At 37.1% G+C, this 25781-nt stretch overlaps 1 protein-coding gene and 2 long non-coding RNA genes across 5 annotated transcripts in view; 1 reads left to right on the top strand and 2 right to left on the bottom strand.

The window, feature by feature from the left end:
* LOC114477925 (uncharacterized) overlaps positions 1-9859 on the bottom strand; it is a 54939-nt gene extending 45080 nt beyond the window's left edge. For both annotated transcript variants that reach the window (XR_003675790.1, XR_003675786.1), the window contains exons 1-2: positions 9607-9859; positions 212-342 (exon numbers count right to left, since the gene is read on the bottom strand). This is a non-coding gene — a long non-coding RNA (uncharacterized LOC114477925). The remainder of the gene's footprint in view (positions 1-211; positions 343-9606) is intronic.
* LOC114477914 (zinc finger protein GLI2-like) overlaps positions 1-25781 on the top strand; it is a 57009-nt gene that overhangs the window by 27959 nt on the left and 3269 nt on the right. Inside the window, exons 3-12 of the mRNA XM_028470611.1 lie at positions 2039-2150; positions 6487-6686; positions 7961-8131; positions 13208-13409; positions 13704-13896; positions 14378-14491; positions 16070-16183; positions 17215-17364; positions 19203-19367; positions 21159-21437. Of these exons, the coding sequence (XP_028326412.1) occupies positions 2039-2150; positions 6487-6686; positions 7961-8131; positions 13208-13409; positions 13704-13896; positions 14378-14491; positions 16070-16183; positions 17215-17364; positions 19203-19367; positions 21159-21437 (1700 nt within the window). The remainder of the gene's footprint in view (positions 1-2038; positions 2151-6486; positions 6687-7960; positions 8132-13207; positions 13410-13703; positions 13897-14377; positions 14492-16069; positions 16184-17214; positions 17365-19202; positions 19368-21158; positions 21438-25781) is intronic.
* Positions 11750-24836, bottom strand: LOC114477918 (uncharacterized). 2 transcript variants are annotated; one of them, XR_003675782.1, is made up of 3 exons: positions 24660-24836; positions 13747-13884; positions 11750-13389 (listed from the first exon to the last, which is right to left on the bottom strand). It is a non-coding gene; the product is annotated as an uncharacterized LOC114477918 (long non-coding RNA). The 2 variants fall into 2 exon arrangements; XR_003675783.1 differs by having other exon boundaries at positions 13690-13884.

The raw sequence follows: 25781 nt of genomic DNA on the forward strand, positions 1-25781 counted from the left end.
TTTGTCACACGTTAGACGTAGTGTGGGGGCGTGGCCTGACTTTCCCCTCTCTTCCTCACTCGTGTTGTTATGTTTAGTTTTGTGTTTACAACAACATTTCTAGTGATTTTTACTCAATAAAAGACCACAGTTGTCCAAATATAATACTTCAATCAAAGTCTGGGCGGGGCCTTATCTGGCCCAAATGAAGCTCTGCTGTGTACCAGAGTACCTGTTGATGAGGCTGAAAATAACCATCAACCAGCAGACGCTGCTTTCCCCTAGGGGGAGGGGGGATGGAGGCCTGGCCAATCACGTCGAGGCATCTCTTCAACTCTCCTGAGCGCTCGCCTTTTGTTCTTCCTGTAGCGGTAGAACAATAGAGCTGTGTCAGTGATGGAATGAGCCTGTCTGGTTCACTGCCCCCCCCCATCCCCCCCCATCCCCCGCTAGCTGCTGAGCTTCGGCCTCATCCCACCAACACATCTCTGTGGTTTCTATCAGAACACACACTTCAGCTGTGACTCAGTGATGACATTTTCATTCACATTCAACCTTTACATTACTTCAGTGCTTTCTATCCCAGCATCCTCTGGGCAGATAGGGGAGCCCAGGGGCCAAATACAGCTCCTCAAACCAGGGTTGAGGTACTTTTTACCAGTGGAAATGCACCATTTGTTGCAGTCATGCCCCCCCCCCCACCCCACCCCAATAGGGAGCTCAGTTTAGAACCTGCCTTTCCCCCTCTCCTCTCCTCCTTTTGTTCTCTCACTTTTCATCTAAATACGGGGCGCCGCCCTTGTGGCGACCCACAGTTCTCCCGCCCCTGTCCTCCCATGTTTAATGTGATTGTCTTTTCATGTTTCTTTGGACAGGACGGAACTGAAATGAAATTGCGTTGCCCTGTAACGTGTGCAACGACAAATAAAGCTGATTCTAATTCTAAAGAAACCTCGTCCTGTCCATGAGCAGCAGTGGGTCTCTGGAGGCTTTCCACAGGACAGAACATGGAGGGGGGGGGGGGGGGGGGGGTCTGTCCGTCACACTGTCAGGGTCCAGAGTGAGAGGAATGGGACTGGAATGCTGACTCATTCTGCTCCTCAACCCATGGGAACTCTGTTATCCCTCAGTGGAGAACACATAATGATCCATGGCCTGACCCTTCTGCTCCACAATCCCAGGTCACACAGCCTGTGTGTGTGTGTGTGTGTGTGTGTGTGTGTGTGTGTGTGTGTGTGTGTGTGTGCGCGTGTGTGTGTGACACCAGAGGAATTTTAATGCAACACAGAGATCAGCTGGCTCACCTCATCCTCCCGTCTTTGCCTGTTTCCCTTTTTCTAAACGCACAAGGTTACAATTAGCGGATCTGAGCGCAGGAGGAGGTGACGAGACAAGCGCAGAGGAGGAGTGGTGCAGTCTGGGTAATGCCCTGATGGAGCTTTTCCAGATTAAAAAGCTCCAGGAAAATGTTAATGAGAAACATAAGTCTATAAAGCATCGCTAACACACAGACGTCTGCTGTTAGCACAGCCGCTAATTACTTCTAACTGACGCTGTGAGTAAACTTCCCAGAACCAAGCAGCAAAAACAGGTCTAATGAAGAATAAAAAGGCACATGAAAAGGATGAAACGCACACGGCTCGTAAAGAGCAGGAATGCACCGGGCGTCATTAGTACCACACTTTGAGAACCACGTCATGTTAGAAACATCAACATCTTCACTGATAACTGACAAAACCTCAGCAAACCAAAGTAAACGACTTCATGAGTCGTTAGAAATACACAAGACAAGGGTTAAAAATACTTCAAAATAAAAGCTACGTTGTCCAATCAGAGGCTGGTCCTTTATTTTATACTTTATAAATCTGAATGAACTGCATACATGTTTGTCCAACGCTCATTTGTAAATGTACCGTTTTATTTTTACATGTAGGATTTGTGAGGTTGACTTTGATGACTTATTAATTTTACCCACATCATTCTGCCATTATGGCCTGATTTCCTTTAAAATGTCTATTTAGTTTATTTTTGACTTTTTTAACCATCTCCTCCTCTGCAGCAGCAGCTCCTCACCACATCTTCCCGACCTTCCACACACCGATCCCCATCGACATCCGCCATCACGAGGGTCGCTACCACTACGAGCCCCACGCTCTCCACAGCATGCACAGGTAACAACTAAATACACTTTTACTGTACATGACAACACACTGAGCATAAAGAGCATACTGTATGTGACTCACTGATATGATTAGAAGTAGTGGGAGAGTTTCTTTTATAAATGTTTTGAATGTTTCTGTTATTTTTGTGTATTCTTCTCATCATGTTTTATTTTACTGTGTGTGTTTTTACAGTCAGTGTGTGCGCCCTTTGAGGGCCACACAAGATTATACCAAAGGCCACTTGTGGCCCCTGGGCCATGGTTTAGAATGAGCCCATTGGCTCCCATGTAAAGGAAGCGTTAAAAAGTAAATGTATAAATCTTAAACGTAGCATGGCGGCTATCAATCTCCAGTGGGCCATTAGCAGCAGCAGCAGTGCTGGATCCATCACCGATGACATAATACAGCCTTTCTATTCATTAATGCTTGTTGTGGTGCTAATCTGTGTGCTGCAGGTTGTGTTGCCCCACAGCTGTAATTAAACTCCACATGTGCACAGGTCACAGGAACAGGTCGGGGCTTTGCTCAGAAATGCTTTTCCATTTATCTTCCCAGTTTAGGAAGTATAGTGGAAAAGCCCTCGCCTTTAAGGTTTTTATTAAAGAGAATTCAGTGCATTTCTTATTAACTTCTATTTTTAAGTGACGTTGTCGACTCCTCCAGGACGTAAAGATAGTTTGTCTTGTTTGATCTCATTGCAAACTTGTGTCCTTGCATTATAAAATATGAAATCAAGTTGGTTTTTTATAGTTATTGTAGTGTATTTTTGTAGGTCCTTTTCTGTGTTTTTGAAGTCATTTTTGTCATTGTTTAGAGTTTTTGGAGTTATTTTGTGTGTAATTGGAGGCATTTTGTGCATTGGTTTTGTTTTCTCTGATAAATATCACAGAAATAGACATGACATAAATAACTTGAAAACACACAAAAAACAAGTGAAATGACAGCAAAAATAATAATACACATTAGTTATAATAGCTTTTGCAAAAACATACAAAAAACACATAAAGTGACAAAAACAAGCTTTTTGTTGTTTCCTGTGTTAATGCTCAGATAAATACTGATATGAATGTTGATCATGTGACCCTCACATCTCTGCTCAAGCATTTCAAAGATAACATTTCTCACTTTAAATCACATTTTCCTTGTTGTTCTCTCTTTTATACAGTATTTAACTTTTTGTGTTGGTCTACTTTTGTACTTTTTTCATCCTTTTCAGATATTATCAGGTCTAAACCGAGGCCGTTCTGGGAACAAACAGCCTCAAAGTTACTTTATCGCAAAAGAAAAAGTCAATAGAGTTCTCCAAATAGCGCTCCTCCATTTAAATTCCCAGATTTGATGGTGATGCATACTTGGCGCTGGGAGAAAGCAGGGCCATTCATCACAGGGGCTGGGAGGGGGACGGGAGGGGGGGGGGCTGTCGGCGCACTCGGCCACCTTGATTAATGTGATTTGATCCTGACAGTGGACCCGTAATTCATCAGGACCTTGATCTAGCTGTCGCTCCGCCCTGCCTGTGCCAAATTCACCTAATTACAGCAACATTGCACAGCAAATGAAGTGCGGTGTCATTTGTGTCCTGCTGCAGCACTTTATTATCCTCTGGTGGCAGCGTGTCAGAGGTCTACTTCCTGATTGTTGAACATGACATCTCCACACTGTCCTCTTCATCATTGTTTGCATACACACATAATGAGTGGGCTGCTTATTCTGTCAGCCCGTCATAGAGAAGAAAAGAAAAGAAAAAGCCAGATGTTTCTTTTTTCTACTTCACAGCTTCTGTGTGACAGAAAAGATGAAAAACATCTGGAGCACAACAAGGAAGGCTGTTTCCACACTGTCAACCTGACAAATACAAATAGTCACTAAACAACAACTAGGCAACATCTGTATTCACAAGACCAACATGTATTTGGCTAAAATAACCTGCATCTGGATTTGTTGTTTTTAATAATTACATTTAAAGTAATAAAGCAGGAAAAACAGAAAACTGACCTTAAATATGACCTTGAGGGAAGGTCAAGGTCACACATTGAAAGGAAATGTTGTTCAATGGTACCAGTCTGAGAACTGGATCTCATTATGTGACCAAGTTTTAGTGGAAAAAGTCACTTTTTGTGACATCATGAACTCTGACCTCTACCCTGCCTTTTTACTGCTCGGTCGTACAACTTTAGTCTGATTAAATAAAATACCTAAAATCAGCTTTTCATAAATGTAAGCATTGAACTTGTACGATAAATATTCATATAAATATGGAAAATATTGGTTTTTGACACGACCTTGACCTTGACATTTTGGCTCCAATAAAGGTCAACTGCACGTCCTTGACATTGTCCCTATGGCATAGATACGTGTCATTAGTGTTAGCAGGAGTTACTTTGATACTATTAAATTGAGCTACTTTTACTAGTATTTTATGTAGAAATATCAGTACTCTTTATACGTTAAACTCATTTTGTGAAGCCCTCCAATCAGACGCACAAAATAAATAAAACCATTAACACACAAACTAACAGACAAATACACACAACAACCCAAATAAACAGAATGGGAGAAAAACTATAACAGAAACACACAAGATTATAAAAATACACTCAATAATTCCCAAAACTACAACAAAAATAAACAAAATACCTCCAAAAATACACAAACCCTTTGTTGTTGCTAATTTAAACATATACTGCATTACAGTATCAGTTACAGGAAAAACAGGGTTAAAGTGAGCATGAAACATGTATCCTAGCCTAGCCTAGCGTAGCCTAGCCTAGCATAGCCTAGCCTAGCATAGCCTCTCATTGGTTTTGATTGTCATGTTGAATCCAGTTGTTTTGGTTGCGTGACTAACATCCTGTAGACGCTAATAAAGCTGCGTATGCACCTCATTAATGGCTCTGACATCATGTCTGAACTGTAACGACTGCGGGTGATGATGATGTCATACATTCAGTTCAAACATGAATCTTTAACACTGTTGTCATAAAACGTTACATTTACTCTATTACATTTTTACAAGTACTTTTCAATTCTACATTTACAGATAGTTTTGAAACAATATTTTTTTTACTTATACTAATAAAACAGACAACTTTTTTCTTTTCAACCCAGGGACGGGCAACTTTATCACAACTGGGCCACAAACATGTGATTTTATCTGATCTGAGGGTCACATGATCCATAATAATAATAATGACCAATCAGAGTATTAACACAGTTTGCTGTTATTGTGTGTTGTCTTTAATTGACCGAGATTACACTGAAACTTATCTTTTATTTGAACTTTTCATTGCACTGTTTTGGATTGTTTTTCATTCGGGACATTTTACTGTACCTGTAGGTGTTCCATTGTTTTACAGTGTGTTATTCTATTTTTTAAAATAGGTTCTATTATTTTCAATGGTTTGTTGTGTTGCAGATTTGCAGGTAAGTTCTACTCTGAGTGTGTCATGTAGACCCCTTCATAAAATATATATAAACACCTGCTTAATAAATCACCCCCAAAGTGTCTCAAAACTGTACAAAATGACAATAAAGGCAAACAAGCTGAGTGGACTTAAGGTTGAACCCCTGATCTAGGGTTAAGGTTATCATTAGAGATGTAACGATTCACTATACGATTCTCTCTCCATTTATTTTACAAAATGTGACTGTAGACAAATGACTGAAAAATATTCCTTCCTTCCTAGAAAATACTGTATTATTTTCCTTTTTTTTTTTATTGTCAAAAGAATCCCTTGATAAACTATTCAAAATAATGCAATTTAACTAAAAATAAATCTTGAATGAAATAAATAAATAAAGGAATAATACAAATGAAGAAGAAGCCTATTAATTTAAATTCTGGTTCTATAGTAAACAATGCAAAACTGCATAAAAGAAAAACAGTCTGCACTGTATTTAAGTCAGATATTAGTTTGGACCAGCAGAGGGCGCTGGTAACCCAGTGGTCGGTTGGCATGCAGCTAATCTAGCAGTGAAGAAGAGATGCTATGCTAGCAGACAGAGCTAATTGAAAAACGTGACTTTTACAGATATTCACGTAATATTAAAGATATTCTTTCGGTGCTAAAGGGGTAATGAATCATTTATGAAGATGTTTAAGAGTAGAAGGCGGCCAGAAAGAAAGTAGTAGCAGATTCTGGCCGCCGCCTACGCTTCTGGACAAGAGGATAAATATATAGCGCCCTCTGCTGTTTAAAAAAAGTACTGTAATTCAATTTTCAGTGAATTGATGTGAACCGTGATACCTATGAATCGATTTTTAACTGCCTTACGATTAATTGTTACATCCCTAGTTATCATCTATGACACCATGGACCTGATCTCCATGTGCTCCTTCTTCCAGCTCTGCAGGTCTGAGCTCCAACCCTGCCATCTCCGACATCTCCCTGATCCGCCTCTCCCCCATTCTGCCGTCCACTGACTCTCCCTTCAGCCCGCCCCATCCGTACGTGCACCCCCACGTAGAGCACTACCTACGCTCCGTGCACGGCAGCCCCACGCTGTCCATGATCTCTGCTGCCCGAGGACTGAGCCCAGCAGACCGTGAGTTTAAAACCATGTTATTCAAAATAAACAATGTTTATGGCTTTGTTGCCTTTTAGTATATTTTTCTCTCATTCGGGTGTTTGTGTATTAATAGTGTGTATTTTTGACTATCATTGTAACTTTGTGTATTTTATATTTATTGTGTATTTCATAAGGACCATAACTACTTCCAGAAAAGAGGTTGAGACTTTCATGGTAAAATAAAGGTTAAAAGAAAATAATAATCAAAGTAAATCCACGTAATGCTCTGATTGGTCATAATTCACATGAATGTTGATCATGTGACCCTTAGATCTGATACAATCATAGTTTTGTTGCCCCGCTGTAATAAAAGTTTTCCATCTTTGCTTTAGAGAATGTTAAGTACGGTAAATGGGTTGAACCTATTCAGAGCTACGATGCTAAACCCTTTAACATACGGGGTACTGTGGACCCCCTGCTGTCTCTATGTATTAGGACTGGAGGCACCTACACGGACCGCTGCCCATCAGCGCTGTCTCCTTCTCAGGCCATTCATCGATGTGGAGACTCCACAGCAGGATGTTCTCCACATGTTCTCAACACAAACTAGCAGAGCTACGTTACAAAACTCAGAGAAATCCCATTTTTCTTCAGTGTTTCTTCCTGCTTTTGGCCTGAATTATACATTTGAATTCTTCATAGTTTTAAAGAATTGATCCTCAGTGGTGCTCTGCATGGTTTCTCCTTGTTTGTGATTGGTCAGAAGCTGTAAAGTCCACCCGTTTAATGTGAGCGCACACTGATCCAGGCTTAAATCACCCAGCTTAAGTCAACGTGTTGATATCCTGCTTCGTAGTACAGCTGGTTAAGTGAAGCGAACGCAGAGATATCCCAGATATACTGTATTTATCCAGCTTTGTAGTACAGGCCCACAACCTTGGTGTAAAGGGATTTAGTTTTTATAGGTATTTATTACCTCCACCAAACGTGAAGCGCAGAGTGGTAAGATTATATTTTACGTCAGTCATTCTGTGTCTGTTACCAAGGTAACTTAAATAGTTCTGAACAGATTTGGATGATAAACTTGGTGATGTTCTGGAAAATATATAGATATATACTATATATCCCATTCATTTTCCCACCCACACTGTGGAACTTGTTGTTGATGATGTCATAGGTACTCTCAGAACATGCTTCGCTGATGATGAAGTTATTAACTGTTAAGCAACAAAAACTAAGCTAAAGACAAAGTTGTGTGACTAATGTGTGTGTGTGTGTGTGTGTGTGTGTGTGTGTGTGTGTCCTCACAGTGGCCCATGAGCAGCTGAAGGATCGGGGGCTGTTTGGCCTGGCCCCGCCCCCTCCTGGGACCAGCCCAGCTGAGTACTACCACCTGATGGCGAGCCACAGAAGCCCGTACGGCGAGCTGCTGATGCACGGGGCCGGAGCCACAGCGTCTGACTACATCAGCCCCATCGATGGTGAGAAAAGGCTCTGCCTGGTTTAAACACACGTTTTCTATGAGATCTTTGGTAAAAAGAACTAGAACTTAGCTCGTCTGCTTTACGCCAAATCTGCTGCTAAATAACTTCAATTTTCTACATCACGAGGATGGAAAATGGAGTCTATGTTCATAAGGTACAACCAGGACCAACTGTGCCACGCTTTAATACAACAATGCAAACATGGGCAACTGGTCGCCCTGGGGGGCCGAGAGCCCATTGACTTTATGCCACCTCCAAAGTAAACACACATAATGACTCCCAAACACACAAAATGACAGACCACATAAAGGCGGGGCTTTAGTACTCGCTCAGATCTTAACCAGAATAAAACCTGGTCCAGACCAGGTTATTCGTTCAGCCTAAGTTACCATGGTGATTTAGCCTGGTAAGAAGTGAACCAGTTTCATAGTACAGCACACACTGATTAAACCCTGGAAGTTAGTGCAATGAAAGAAAATCCAGCAAAAAATTATCAAAACAAAATTGTCTACTAGTACATTTTTTACTCTTGGAAATGTGCTAAATCTAAATATCTCAATAAAAAGTGGTGATGGAAACACCTGAATTTAGGAAAAAACACTCAAATATCAATAAAAATGTTTACGCTTTCATGTGTTGTTTCAATATTAAAATGTGTCACAAAAACACCATGGAAACACTTTTTACATAAATACACTTCACAGAACATGACGTACCTGGTCACATGACCACGTCTCTCTAAGAAAACATGACGAGGTACATGTGGACAGAAGAGGAGACCCAGATATTTATTTTTAGACTTAACAGTACAGTGCCTGTCTGAAGTATGTATTCATATAGTGGGAGGAGCTTAAGTACAGTTGTCAATTATGACCAAATGAATGTGTTTGAAGGTTGGATGTACAAAGAGGTGTACATACGCTGTACTCTTATAAAGGGGTTTATTTGTGGGTGTAAAGTAAAATAGTGTGTGTGATTAATCTGGTTTAATTCTATGAGACATGAACATGATAAATGTTTGTTTTTTACTCATTTATATATCTTTTTTCATTTGCTGTATTTTTCTGTAACGTATGTTTTCTTTTGGAGTCATTATGTGTATTTTTGTATCTTTCTGTTGTCTTTTTGTGCATTTTTGTATAATTATTTTTTTGTTGCCATTTTAGTGATTCTGGAATAATTTTGTGAATTTTTGTATGTTTTTGGCGTAGTTTTGTGCATTTCAGTTGTCATTTTGTGTACTTTTTGTACAAATATTTAGTTTTGTGTATTTTGACTCATTTTCATATTCTTGTTGTTGTTTGGTGTATTTTTCTGTAATGTATGTTTTTTTGGAGTCATTTTGTATATTTTTGTGCATTTCTATTGTCGTTTTGTGAAGAAATGTTTAGTCTCTTTTTTTGTTTGTTTTATTTTACTCATTTAGTATATTTTACTATAAATACTGTGTGTGTGTGTGTGTGTGTGCGTACCTGTCCTCCTGGTTGCCATGAGTTACAATCTCTCCATCTCCTCCGTGGATTCTCTCTCACACACACGCACGCGCATCATCCGTCACAGGTTGTTGAAATGTGTGCAGAGAAAAAAAAAACGGATCCGGGAACTTTTCCGTTGTGGCAACTCTCTCTCTCTAAACGACACGTGGTGAAAATATCAGCGTTTATAATGCCGTAACCGCGGAGAAATGTGCAGCTTTCAACACAGCCTTGGCCATCGCTGGTCAAACTTCCGGGTGCAGTCATAACTTCCGGGTCCCGTCCATCCGGTTTGAACCGCAGCGAACGGGTAAATAAATAGATACAGATGGTGCTCTAGCGCCCCCTCACACACGGAGGTCAAAAGCCGAACAGGTTTCACTTTTGTGTGAACTTAAATGTGACGTCCATGCGAAATAAAATTAAAATAAACGTTTTGAAATAATTTTTTTTCTTTATTTCTTTCCATAAATTTGCATAAACAGGTCAATTTGCTCAATAAATTATTTCATAACCATACAGAAAAGGGCTGATTCACATGAATTTAACTAGATAACGTCCCTCTGTGTGGTGAGATTAAAACACATTAAAAATCCAAATATCACAAACAGAAGATTGAATTTTAAAACAAAAAAAACGCTGCTTGTCTGGTTTTTGATTTTCCTGTATTTCTATTTTGGTTTTAAGTCAGTAAAACAAAAAAACACACCGTTTATTTGTTATTTTGACTTGGTTTTAAAACAGAAAAACCACAGAACGAAGGCTACACAGATTCTTTATTTTATTTGTTTTTGTCCATTTTGCTGCTTATGGTTTTAAATGAATGAAACAAAAAAAAAACTATTTGGTTTTTCTAATTTTTAAATTGGTTTTGAAACTAAATAACTAAAGAGTACACAGATCCCTAATGATCCATGTACCCTTCGTTCTTTACGTAATATATATTATATTCTGTTATTGCCCATATCTGCTTTATTTAATTCATTTCAGCTAAATTAAGTTAATCACTAAATATACCAAAGTCATCTAATGAGACTTAATATGACATATTGATCAAATGTCTGCATGTCGTCATAGGTTCATATGACATGTGGTCCAATCATTGCACGACAACTATGCATGTTTTATTCTTGCGAAAAACAAAATAAACTTGACATAACAATGTTTTATTGGAATGAGCGACAATGGAGAGAAAAAAGTACCTTAATAATATAATGATAATACATTTAAAACAAATCTCAGTGTAACATTGGTGTATATAAATAAAAGCTGGTTTAACCTCTCAAACCCTTGTAATCCCTGTTTTTGGACTTTATTTTGAAAGGCTAGTATTCCCTGCATGCAGTTGGTTTGCAGGTAAAGTTTTATTTCATGTGTCACATTAAGCACATAATATCTATCACAAAGAAAACACACACACTGACATCAATCACATAGCGTTCAGTCCAGGCTTTCCCATTGGCCCATTCATCAAATGGAACACACACATTTCCCCTGAGATGAGAGGAAGCACCAGATACCGCTCCACACGTCCCATCAGCCTCAGCTACAGCTCAGTGTTCAATTAGCATCCCTGGACACCTCCTCACGCCATCAGTAATAAACGTTTTCCTCTCACATCATCATTCAGCTGATCCCAGGATGATGGTGATATCCTCCTCCCTAATGACTTTTAAACACGTAACATATGTTGGAGAATCACGTTAATCAAACATTGAGACATAAACATGTTTAACCCTTGTGCACTCCTTTAACTGTACATACACGTGTACACCATGTGTACACAAACGGTCCGTCTCATAAAAATATACTTCATAGATAATATTTATATTATTTTTAATGATAATCTTTATGTTTCTGTGGAGTTTTTATAATGAGAACCTTTCATTTTAAATATGCAGTATTTCCAAAAATAAATGAGGGCCAAAGTGAAACATTTGTGAAAATATTAAATGGTAAATGGACTCGATTTTATATAGAGTTTTATCACCACTGAAACAGTCTCAAAGCTCTTTACATATCAGCTCATTCACACATTCACACACCAGTGGGACAGGACTGTCATGCAAGGCGCTAGTCGACCACTGGGAGCAACTTAGGGTTCAGTGTCTTGCCCAAGGACACTTCAACACAGTCAGGTACTGGGATCGAATCCCCAACCTCTGGATCAGAAGACGACCCTCTACCACCTGAGCCACGGTCGCCCACATCATTGATCGTGTCATTAACAGAATACATTTTAATGCATAATATATTTACCTTTATTTTGAAGGTAGAGGCTTTGATCTATTAGGTATTATTTGAAAAAGCATTATGATATATCATGATTACAGTATATGAAAAATATGTTTACAATGGGACAGATTTGGTCATGAGGTGTCAGTATTATGTATATATATCTACTTATATTACACAGGACTGTGGAATTAAGCAAATAAACATGAAAAAACAATAGTGGCAACATTTCATACAACTAGCCTTAAAAATGATCAGAATATTGAGAGGAAAACAACTAAAAACAGACCTTAACTAAATAAAAATGTCATGTTGGTGTGTGTTAAACATTCCTCCTCAGTCTGAGTCGATTCTCCGTAAATTGCCCTCATTTAACACGCTGAACAACATCGAGCCCATGTGATGTTTATCTGTGGTAATGATGGGGTGTTACTGTGGGACGATTGATTAGTGATGTCTGGATGCTAACTAGGGAGCTGAACAAAGGCTGTAAATGTGTGTCAGGAGGACACGTTGGAGCTGTGTGTGTGTGTGTGTGTGTGTGTGTGTGTGTGTGTGTGTGTGTGTGTGTGTGTGTGTGTGTGTGTGTGTGTGTGTGTGTGTGTGTGTGTGTGTGTGTGTGTGTGTGCCAGACTGTTCACAGAGTCACTAACATGGTGTGCCAGGCTAGCTCAGTGGATCACTCATTACAGGATGGTTTCACACACACACACACACACACACACACGTGATAACATGTTAAATAAGGACAGATCTGTGTGTGTAATTTCATTGTTGTTGTGTTATTGTTAGTTTGATGTATTTTCCTCTCATTTTTGCAGCTTTGTTTGTTTTTAATACCTTTATTATTTTACAAAAAAATAAAAAGTTCTTAGCACGCTGTAGTTTTTGTTCATATCATGTATTCATCTCAAGCCTCAGTGTAAAAGTTATTTTCTGTTATTAATGTAGTTTATGATGTTTCTATATTGTGTTAAAGTGTGAAACCAGGCCTTAGTTATATTACTATTGTCAATATTCTCAGGAAAGTTCAATCTTTTCTACCAAATCCTTCTAAAGTTCTACCATAATATTTACAAATAGTTTTATTATTATTTCAGTTACAGTATCATGTAGTTCCTGAGACAGTGGGAGCTGGAAATGGAATAAAAATAAGGACTCATGAAAATCAACAAATTCCCTGCATCTCAAAAAGTATTGATCTGATCAAACATTATATTATAGAGTTAATATTGAAGAATCTCACAGAACAATTGGTAAAAATATACATAAAATGACCCTATACTCTTTATTAAAGTCAATATTACCCAGTGACTTTCATCCAGATCAGATGCATTGATCAATAAACGTTTGTGTTGTGCAGTTTCCAGGTTCTCCAGCCCCAGACTGACTCCTCGTCTCAGCAGGAAGAGGGCGTTGTCCATCTCTCCTCTGTCTGACGCCAGCATCGACCTACACACCATGATCCGTACCTCTCCAAACTCTCTGGTGGCGTACATCAACAACTCTAGATCCAGCTCCGCCGCCAGCAGCTCCTACGGTCACCTGTCAGTGGGCGGGCTCAGGTCACATGACTTTTTAGTTTGGAAAATATGCCTTTTTCTCTTGGATTTAAAAAAATTAAAATAATCCAGGACAACTCAAAGGTTTTGTCTTTTTGTGCAATTCTGAGACATTTTGTGTATTTGTGTTTGTTTGATTTAAATACCTTCATCTTTTAAATGGTTATGAAATGCGTTTAAAATGATACATTGTAAAAAGTATTTGATGAACGACATTTTTGTTTGATTTTGAAGATGTTTTTTTTCACTCTTGAACAAAGAAAATGAAGATGTTTTGATGTACTTCCTGGTCTGCAGCCCGTCATTTCCGTTCCCGCCCCACATCAACCCCGTGGCGTACCAGCAGCTGCTCTCCCAGCAGCGAGGCCTCAGCGCCTTCGGACACGCTCCGCCCCTCATACAGGCTCCACCCACTTTCACCAGCCGCCAGCCAGGACTCGGCCCGTCCACGCTGGCCTCATCCATCCACAACAACGACCTGAGGACAAAGGTAACGATATATTTACATTCTTATTTTATTGTTTACTACATATTTATATGGAATCTATAAATCAGAGATGAGCAACTTTTACCATAGCGTGTCTGATCTGAGGGTCACATGATCAACATTCATGTCAGCATTGACCAATCAGAGCGTTAACAGGAAACCACAAAGGCTTTGTGTGTCTTTAGTCATTTTGTGTATTTTTCTCCAAATAGAAAATACAAATGAAATACATATGTAGTGATATAAACATCATAAACACTAACAACTATTTTATGATCAATACAATTATTGAACACTGAACTTATTGCTTTTTCTCTCCTTCAGAAAATAATATTTATCCACTTTGTTTATTCATTTTGGCTCTGAATCCTGTCATCTAGTTTAGCATTGAGGTGCTAGCTGCTACATGTTTAGCATGGAGTCTGTGCACAGTATTATGGGTAAACTGGTAAAGGTTCTGTCAGTATAATTTCGTCTCCCTCAGACTCACGGAGGAGACCCATGTGTCAGCAGCACAGTCGACCCCATGAACACCAAGAGGTCAAAGGTCACGGCAGAGGCAGAGAGTCTAAGGCCGTTGTCGTCGCCGTGTTCACCGGTTAGAGAAATATTTCATCCTTTTAAATATGCTGGTGTTTGTGCCTGAACAGGAGGGGAAATATTCCCACACTCCACCTTGAAAAAGATGGAGTGGATCCATGAGTGCTCGTACATTTCTATAGTCCATCTAGACAGTAGTTATTATTGGTGTGTCAAACGTCACAAAGATGTGATTTAAAAGTAACGTCAGTGTGGGAAAAATCAATGTTTATATAGAAAAATGAGGGAAAAGTCCAGGATGTTGATGGACAAAGACTGAGAAACCAAGTCTACATAAATCAAGAAAAGTGGCATGTACCAAAATATTGAATCAAACTGTGCATATGGATTTCTGTGGAACAGTCAAATCAGTGTGGAATTGAGCGCACATGTCGGAGAGCCCGACCCCTCGCTGTCCATCTAAAATATGCAAATCATATTCAAACCTTGGAATCACCTCTGCATGATCACATGATCAGAAACCCAGCGCTCGTAGCAACAGTCATTACACAGGAAAGGAAAGATAGTCATTATTAGCTTAGCTTATTATTTAGCAACATGCTAGCAGTAGAAATACATACATAAAATACTCAAGTACAAGTTAAAAGTAGCTGAATAACCCTTACATACAGTAAACATCTCATGTAGAAACTTAAAATGGAAGAAAAACTGTATTTATTTTACACAAAGACTGTATGAAAAGAAAAATTAAAGGTTAAAATGTATAATTATTTTTTAAATAAAATAACAGATTAATTCAATTTAAAACAGAAATAATTCTCAGGCTCTAAGTATAGATACATTTATAAATAATAAAACATGTGGGTAACAACATAATAAGTAGAAACTAAATTACTAATTTAGAAATATACTCAAAGAAGTACAAGTACCCATAAAAACAACTTATTTACAGTAACGTGAGTAATCTGTTACTTTTCCCTCTGCACGCTTACTAATGAATAATAAAGAAATAATCATACTATTTGCTTATAATAATAATAATAATAATAATAATAATAATGCTTGTCAGAAGGAACAGTTCGGGGGCTTGTGGTCGTAATTGTGGGAATATTTATTTGTTTTTATTTAATAATTATTTTCTATTCATTATTATTATAACTTGATATTACAATATTCTTTATAATATAATAATATTGATAATTATAACTATATTATCATCAATTTAAAACAATTGTTTTTAGTAAGCATTTTATTTGTTGTTCATTTTTAACAGTTTCGTGACATAATTTATTATTTATATGCCATAATAATAATATTTTCATGATTATATTATTAATACTTTTCCATTTTATACTTTTTGCTAAATTGACATGAATGAATTCATATTTATTCTCAATAACATTTAATTAGATTTTTTTTGTTGTTATTTTTAACAATTTAATGACATATCAATTATTATTGTTATTATTATCATCATTTTAGTTATTATTTTATTTGATTAAAGTTTAAGGTCAATGATCCCTTTAGATTTTAAAGTAGTTTATAATTAAATGAGCAGTTATTTTTCCATAACGATGGCTTAGAATGTGCATGTTCTCCTCATGCTTTTTACAGTAAAGTTTACTGTAATGTGCAGGAGCGTCTGAAGGAGCACAGCGAGTGTAAGGCGGAGCCTGAGGCCGTCTACGAGACCAACTGTCACTGGGAGCGCTGCAGCCAGGAGTACGACACACAGGAGCAGCTCGTCCATGTGAGTCCCACACACACACACACACACACACACACACACACGCACACACACACACACGCACCTTAACTCAATTAATCCAGGCTCAAAATAACACATTAACACAAGCTAGAAGGAACATGAAGCCCAACGTTACACAATAAATTACTCCAAAAACAAAAATATCAATGATGGCACACAAAGAAAAATATTCCAAATGTAAAATAAATGACTGATAAAACACACAAAGTCACAACAAACACACTGAAATGCTAAACAACATGATGCCAGAAAAACACAAAGGCCCTGTACTACAAAGCTGGATTTCCTCTTATCGTGCTAACGTCCAGGATTTATTGTGTCTGCTGTACTACACAGCTGGATAACTGTAAAACTTAAAAAATAAACACATTCTTATGGGCTAGGGGTTATGAAGTGGATCTGATCTCAGTGAGCATAAAGCCCCGCCTCCTGACCAATCAGATCTCTTAGAAGATGAGCTGTCCACTAAAAGGAGGATCATTGTGTGGAGAGAGAGAATATTTAGACATTTATCAGTGCAGAGCAACGTACGCCACCACTGAGGAGAAACTCTTTCAAAATATGAAGAATGAAAAGCAGGTAGATCACCTGGGTTAGTGAACGTGTTTATATCCAGCTTTGTAGTACAGCTGCTCTGTGACAGAGAAGGTTTGGTTAGGTGACTCCCACTATACTGTACATATCTAGCTTCATAGTACAGGCCCTGTGTGTGTTTTTAGGGTCATTTTGTGCGTTTACCTTTGACTGACGGGTGCTTGTGGCCCTCAGGCCGTCATGTGACCATGACTGAACCCACACACTTATATATACGTATGTATGCAAATACTAAGAATGGTGTTAACTTAGGAGATACGAGTTCATAAGAAAAGTTGGTGTTTTATGTGAAGCAGCATTTCATTTACACAGCTATAGAAAACCCTAATTAGAGATGGAGAGCAGAACATCCTCTGAGGTTTGATGAACATCTGAGTGGACAGCTCATGTGTGTGTGTGTGTGTGTGTGTGTGCCACAGCACATCAATAACGACCACATCCATGGAGAGAAGAAGGAGTTTGTGTGCCGCTGGGACGAGTGTTCTCGGGAGCAGAAGCCTTTCAAAGCTCAGTACATGCTGGTGGTTCACATGCGCCGACACACGGGGGAGAAACCACACAAGTGCACGGCAAGTAACGGACAGCGCACACACATGAAAAACCCTGTCATACCAACGCTTTAATTGGCAATGTCGCAAAAAGGAAGGAGCACGTCTGAATAAAACTTCAAATACTGACCAATCCTGTTAGTCTCTCACAAACGCCAAAATCAATCATTTGCTGTTTCGATCAAACTCCTGATCAGAGACAGAATCATCTTTCTATAGCATCACACAGATCAACCAGAATATATTCAGTTCATCAACTATTTTAGCCTCGTTGTGTGATCACTGGGTCCTAAAACCTCCATGTATTGGTTTCTAAGGGTGGAACGATTCATTTTACCAATGATTTGATTCTAATAGGGATGTAACGATTCACTCAACTCCCAATACCATTGGATTCACAATACTGGGTTCATGATACAATTCTCTCACCATTTATTTTACAAAATGGGACTGTAGACAAATATTCCTTCATTTTTTTATTCCTTTAGAAAATACTGTATTATTTTCCTTTTATTTTTCATTGTCAAAAGAATCCCTTGATAAACTATTCAAAACAATGCAATTTAACTAAAAATAAATCTTGAATGAAATAAATAAAGGAATAATACAAATGAAAAAGAAGCCTATTAATTTAAATTCTGGTTCTATAGTAAACAATGCAAAACTACATAATAGTTCTTTTTCTTTTTAAAAGTAAAACTGAAAATGTTTTTTGTGTCTTAACAATTGGAATTTAAAAAAAAAAACAGTCATTTCACTGTATTTACATCAAATATTAGTTAGGACCAACAGAGGGCGCTGGTAACCCAGTGGTCGATTGGCATGCAGATATTCTTGCAGTGAAGAAGAGATGCTATGCTAGTAGACAGAGCTAATAGAAAAACGTGACTTTTACAGATATTCACGTAATATTACAGATATTCTTTCGGTGCTAAACGGGTAAGGAATCATTTATGAACATGTTTAAGAGTAGAAGGTGGCCCGAAAGAAAGTAGTAGCAGATTACGCCCGCCACTTACAATTTTAGACGAGAAGGATATATAGCGCCCTCTGCTGTTTACTGCAATTCAATTTTCAGAGCATCGATATGAACGTGATACCTATGAATTGATTTTTAACTGCCTTACGATTAATCGTTACATCCCTAGATTCTATTCATGATTTATTGTTGGTGATATTATCCATAATAATAATGTGTACAGTGTGAGTGAAATAAATGCCTGATACTAGACAGTACAGGTGAGCTTTATAGATTACTGATGTTTATTATAAATCAATCATCTATGAATGAATGATGGACATATAAACAACATTTAATGTCAAATGTATTCATATTTCATTTAAATAAAGTCCAACCAACACTTCAGTTGATATAAACAGGATGTTAACTTTTCATATTAGGTTTACGTGACTCTGCTGATTGTTTTTATACATCAAAATAATACAACATTAAAATTAAAAATGATGTGTTGAGGTTAAATGAGCAGCTAACGCTAGCTAACGCTAACTCCGTCTGTGCTAAAGCCAAAGTGTTTAATCAAACTGGAGCCAAAGGTAGATTATTGATCACTTTCTTGGCTTCTCCGTTTTCTTTGTCGTCTGCTGGGGGCGTGGCCATGACATCACACAAACTAACGTCTTTATTATTAAAAGTGCTTTTAAAACACATCCATATAACGTCTGCAGTGATTAAAACCAAGGCGTTATTTCCTTGTATCGTTACAATCGATTGATTAATATAATATAATGTTGTTGTAAAATGACATTTTTACACTTACGTCAGCATCTTTGCCAGCAGTTAGTAAACATATTTACATAAAATAGTATGTAATTTGATGACATCATGTCCTTTTGTGCAGTTTGAGGGCTGCTCCAAGGCCTACTCCCGTCTAGAAAACCTGAAAACACATCTGCGTTCACACACCGGAGAGAAACCGTACGTCTGTGAGCACGAGGGATGTAACAAGGCCTTTTCTAACGCCTCTGACCGAGCCAAACACCAGAACAGGACACACTCCAACGAGGTACTGGACACCTCCCACTACCACAGTGTGAACAGCTAAGACATTTTGCTGTTTTTACGTACTCTACTCATCCTAACGTACAGCTCATGCTAATATAAGACTCATGCAAATGTACTACTCATGCTAACGTACTACTCATCCTAACGTACTGCTCATGCTAACATACGGCTCATGCTAATATACTACTCATGCTAACATACTACTCATCCTAACGTACTGCTCATGCTGACGTGCTACTCATGCTAACATATGACTCATGCTAATGTACTGCTCATGCTAATGTACTGCTCATGCTAACATACTGCTCATGCTAACGTATTACCCATGCTAACGTACTACTCATGCTAAGTGTGACGTCTAACCCGTCTAAATATGTCTATGTGAGTTTTATAGATCAAATGAGCACATGTTGATATTCTACTTGGTCACTTTCTCACTTTACTTTCAAAGTAAAGGTAGAGAATCAACACAGATATTTAGCCTCAGTGTGAACAAGGTTTTTAACGCTGGAGATTCCTGATGCATCTTGGGAAACTTGGAAGTATTCTTCAGTGGGAACGCTCACATCCTAATCATACTATAGTCTATAGTAGACAGTATATACTATAGTCTATATAGTAGACAGTATATACTATAGTCTATATAGTATACACTAGTATATACTGTAGTCTATAGTAGACAGTAGATACTATAGTATATAGTAGACAGTATATACTATAGTATATAGTAGACAGTATATACTATAGTCTATATAGTATACACTAGTATATACTGTAGTCTATAGTAGACAGTAGATACTATAGTATATAGTAGACAGTATATACTATAGTATATAGTAGACAGTATATACTATAGTCTATATAGTATACACTAGTATATACTGTAGTCTATAGTAGACAGTATATACTATAGCTATATAGTATACACTAGTATATACTGTAGTCTATAGTAGACAGTATATACTATAGTATATAGTAGACAGTATATACTATAGTCTATATAGTATACACTAGTATATACTGTAGTCTATAGTAGACAGTATATACTATAGTCTATATAGTATACACTAGTATATACTGTAGTCTATAGTAGACAGTATATACTATAGTCTATATAGTATACACTAGTATATACTGTAGTCTATAGTAGACAGTATATACTATAGCTATATAGTATACACTAGTATATACTGTAGTCTATAGTAGACAGTATATACTATAGTATATAGTAGACAGTAGATACTATAGTCTATATAGTATACACTAGTATATACTATAGTCTATAGTAGACAGTATATACTATAGTATATAGTAGACAGTATATACTATAGTCTATATAGTATACACTAGTATATACTGTAGTCTATAGTAGACAGTATATAATCATTGGGTTTGTAGTGTGTAGTAAATTAATGGGAGTTGTCAGTAACAATCTATTTAAACTTTGGCTTTTGTTCAACGTTGTCATAGGTTTGTGTGTTTTTGGAGTTATTTTGTGTATTTTGACAATTTTTCTTTGGTTTTGTGTGTTCTTCAATGTTGTTTTTTGTCTTGTGTGATTATGGAGCCATGTGTGTATTTGTGTTATAGGTTTTCAGAGTAACTTTTGTGTATTTTCCTTGTCATTTTATGTAATTTTCTGTCATATTGGGTGTTTCTTTATTAATTTCTATATAATTTTTGCCTTTTTGTGAAGTCATTCTTGTGTAATTCAGTTTACTTTTTTGAGTATTTTTCTTTCAATTTGGATATTTTGTATTTTATAATAGAACTATGTGTCTGGTACCCACAGAAACCATATGTGTGTAAAATCCCCGGCTGCACCAAGCGCTACACCGACCCAAGCTCTCTCAGGAAACACGTGAAAACCGTGCACGGGCCAGACGCCCACGTCACCAAGAAGCAGCGTGGTGACGTTCCACCCAGGGCGCCACAGCCCGGAGAGAACGGCGAGAACGAGAGTGGGTACAGAGAACGGATCCACAGGGAGGACAAGATGTCTGACAGTAGCTCCCCTAGAGGTGTGGAGGACTACCTGCACGTCAAGTCCATCAAGACTGAGAACTCTGTGGTAAGACCAAATCAATATTCACACCTACAGTAGGAATATTATAATTATAGAATGCTGGAATGACAAAAACATCTGGGAAAAATCTGTGTTAGTTCCAGGAACGTTCCCACTCCAGCTCTTTGTCCTCCTACTAAACTCTTTTACTTTCTCTCTTTTGTGACTTTCCGTCCTGGACAGACTTTACTGAGGTGAGCTCACCTATAGATTCTAATCACCTCCATGCATTTATGCTCCGCCCATTTTCTTCCATTTAATGCGGTTTATCATCTGAACTCATGATGATCAGTCAAATCTAAGCCACAGATGAGCAACTTTTATCACCACATGTGATTGTATCTCACGTTATCAACATTCATGACCTATCTGAGTATTAATACAGGAAACTCAAAGTGTTTTTTTGTTGTTTGATGTTTTTTTTGCAGTGATTGAGATATTTTTGTTGTCATTTTGTGTGTTTTTTGGAGTCTTTTGTAGTAAGTCTTTTTGGGTTTTTACAGTAAATTTGTTCATTTTTCTTGTTGTCTTGTTGACTTTTTGTAATATGTTATGTTGTGTTGTTAATATTCTTCTGTCATTTTGTAGGTTTGTAGAGACATTATTTCCATTTACTTTGGCGGTAACTCAAAATGAGACCGAAGGCTGCATGTGACCCCCATATCTGTGTAGCATTTATGTTGTAATATGTGGTGTTAGTTTAATTAGCAGTAGTAATATTTCAGACGTCAGTAGTATTGTGCTAGGGTTTCAGAAGATAGACTCTACAAGGAAACATTGGGCAGTGTTTTAGTTGATACCATATATTGACAATATTTACAAACCCAGAAAACCAACAGTTACACACAATATTTACAATATTTTAAGTGCACTAAGATTTGAGTTTTTTACAAGTATGGTTGTGTTGTGGTTCCACTTCCAACGCTTGGAAATGTTCATGAGTTCATCAAAGTAACCGGTGGTATCTCACCACCAGATGAGACTTTCTAAGTTCTCAAAGTAGTTGATAAAAGCCATCAGCTTTTAATACGCTCTTAATACGCTTCTACACGTCAGAATGAGGGGAAGAACAAGGCTGCTACAGCTTCCAACCAGAACACTGGGTTCTTCTGTTCACCATCAGTTGGTACCCCTACCAGGAAAACCTAGCCTGTATAATTAAAACGGGATGTAACGATTAATCGTAAGGTAGTTAAAAATCGATTCACAGGTATCACGGTTCACATCGATGCTCTGAAAATTGAATTGCAGTACTTTTTTTAAACAGCAGATATATATTTATCCTTCTCGTCTAAAAGTGTAGGCGGCGGGCTGAATCTGCTACTACTTTCTTTCTGGCCGCCTTCTACTCTTAAACATGTTCATAAATGATTCCTTACCCCTTTAGCACCAAAAGAATATCTGTAATATTACGTGAATATCTGTAAAAGTCACGTTTTTCTATTAGCTCTGTCTGCTAGCATAGCTTCTCTTCTTCACTGCAAGAATATCTGCATGCCAACCGACCACTGGGTTATCAGCGCCCTCTGCTGGTCCAAACAAATATCTAATGTAAATACAGTGCAATGACTGTTTTTTTTTAAGTCCAATTGTTAAGACACAAAATACATTTTCAGTTGCACTTTAAAAAAGAAAAAGAACTATTATGTAGTTTTGCATTGTTTACTATAGAACCAGAAATTAAATTAATAGGCTTCTTCTTCATTTGTATTATTCCTTTATTTATTTCATTCAAGATTTATTTTCAGTTAAATTGCTTTGTTTTGAATAGTTTATCAAGGGATTCTTTTGACAATGAAAAATAAAAATAAAATAGTACAGTATTTTTTGGTTTTTTTCCCCCCAAAAAATAAAGGAAAATTTGTCTACAGTCCCATTTTGTAAAATAAATCGTGACAGAATCGTACCGTGAACCCAGTATCGTCAATCGAATTGTATTGAGAGTTGAGTGAATCGTTACATCCCTAATTAAAACATATATTCATTAACTAGTTAATTATTCTGTGTACACAATAGTCAATATATATGGTATAATCCATTGTCATGATTAAATCATTAGATGTCATTCTCATGTAGCCATGATACAATGATTGAATATATCAGATAAAGGCGTTTTCATAATAATACATAATCACTAGGGATGAGAATCAATAACCAGTTCTTTCTGAGAACTGTTCCCAGTAATCCAATTCCTAAGAATCGTTTGTTTGCTTGTATTTCAATTCCGCTTATCGGTTCCTCTTACGTCGTAAATAAACGATAAACTCCTCCCGGTCCTGTATATTGTGTTTATGCTAGCACCAAGTGAAGCTCCTCCCACCATAACGTTGTTTGCTGTCCACTGTGGAAAATCCACCTCCTCCACCCACAGCTGTGCTGTTCTCAGTGCTGTGTTTGTAGCGTCTCTGTTGCTACGCTAGTCACTTCCTGGTTCTTTACACTCGCACTAAAGTTGCTTCTTGCACAAACTTTTCTTCTGAAAACAACAAACATCAGCAAAAACACACCTGGTCACCAGTTTATGTCCCCATAACAAGTGATCAGACACTGGAGACGGACTGGTACTGAACATGACAGGGACGGCGTCTCTGAAGGTCCATTTATAGAAACGTAAACAAAGACTAAACTAAAGCTTTACCGTTTAAATACATAACAATAAGTGTAGCTGTACTTTTGGTTAATATGGTCTTTTTTATAGAAGAATTATTTGTTTTATGTCTGAATTAGTTTTTCAAGTTCAAAAGTAGCACTGTAAATATTATCTAATGTTTGTAGCCAAAATGTGTCATATGTTGTAATAATAATAATTGATCAGGTTTATATGGTTTATATTTGTATATATTATTATCCAGTGAAAACAATCTATATCTGGTGGATTAAAATAAAGCTGATATTCCTGCAGAAAATTAAAGAGAAAAAGATAATATAATAAAGAGTTAAAATAAACAAATCCATTTGTATTATTTCATTCTCTCACCCAATGAGAATCGGTAAAGAATCGAATCAAAAAACAGTATCGATAATGGAATCTGAATCACTAAATTCTTATTAATCTCTAATAATCACTGACTCAAACAACACAATTCAATAGTTAAATAGTGTTAACATATATACTGGGACAACACAGCACTCCACATAATAGTACCTATACAACATTAGCCACCTAACATAGTTTATTAGCATTACGTTAGCATCGCATGCTACTGAGCAACAAACATTCCAACTCACCAATTCCTTTAGAAACGTCAAACACAGCAGGATTAAATGTCTCCTGTCCCTGAGATGGATGAAGTCTGAAGATGTACAAAGGTTGTAATAAGTACTAGAGTTGTTAAAAAACCCAAAAATAGATGCTAAAGAACTGTAGCAGTAGCTCTGTGTGCTAACAAACTGATAGGTGACCGAGCTACGTGATTGGCTGAACGTAATCTCGCGAGAGTAACACCAAAACCCCCCAACTGAACTTAAAGCTTAAATAATACTTTATTTATATAATGATTTATTTATTATTATATTATATATTATTTAGTAAATATAATTCTGTTAAACAAACACTGTCAATCCTTTATAAATATGTTAAATATATAACAGAGATAGATATTATTCATATATATATACACTATTTTTTCCCAGAAAAACAGGTGAACAAATGTCTAAAAATAAGTGCAGCAAACGGAGAAATATGTCAAATTTTATTCATAATCTCAATCAAAATCTGGTGCTACAGAATCACACAACTGTGAGGGATTTTGTGTAAAAATTGAAGGTGATTCATTGGTTGAGAGTAATTAAAGTAAATATCTTTATGATCTAATGCTTTTTCATGGGACTTTATTTTTTTGTAAAATGGCTGAAAATAGCACAAAGTAATTTTATGTGATTTCACCATAACACCCCCCCCCCAGCATTAAACATATTTGGTTTTATAATGTCTATTTTTAGTAAATGTAAATAAAAGTTATGTGGTGAGAAATGACCAGAAAAATAATAATTTATGATGAACTGAAAATGGTCCAAAAGTGCATTTTTTGGTTAATAATTTGGTTTATTTTCATTTCAGTGCATCCCTAGAAATAAATCTATTTAGGAGGCACTAGATGTTTATTTACACTTATTTACAAAATGACATTCTTCAAATATGATTTATTATGATCTATAGTTGTTTTTTTTTATAGTATTATGAGCAAAATGTAGCAGTCAGACAAAGGATTCAGAAATCAGAAAAAGGAGATTAGATCCAAACAAGTTTAATCACTAAAACATTTAAATATAAAAATGTTTAATGAAATCATCTAAAAAGGAAAGTAAATGTAAATTGTGAAACAGAAAAGATCATCTCATGCCTGGAGG

Source organism: Gouania willdenowi, chromosome 2 (genome assembly GCF_900634775.1).
Source record: "Gouania willdenowi chromosome 2, fGouWil2.1, whole genome shotgun sequence".
Lineage (NCBI taxonomy): Eukaryota > Metazoa > Chordata > Actinopteri > Blenniiformes > Gobiesocidae > Gouania > Gouania willdenowi.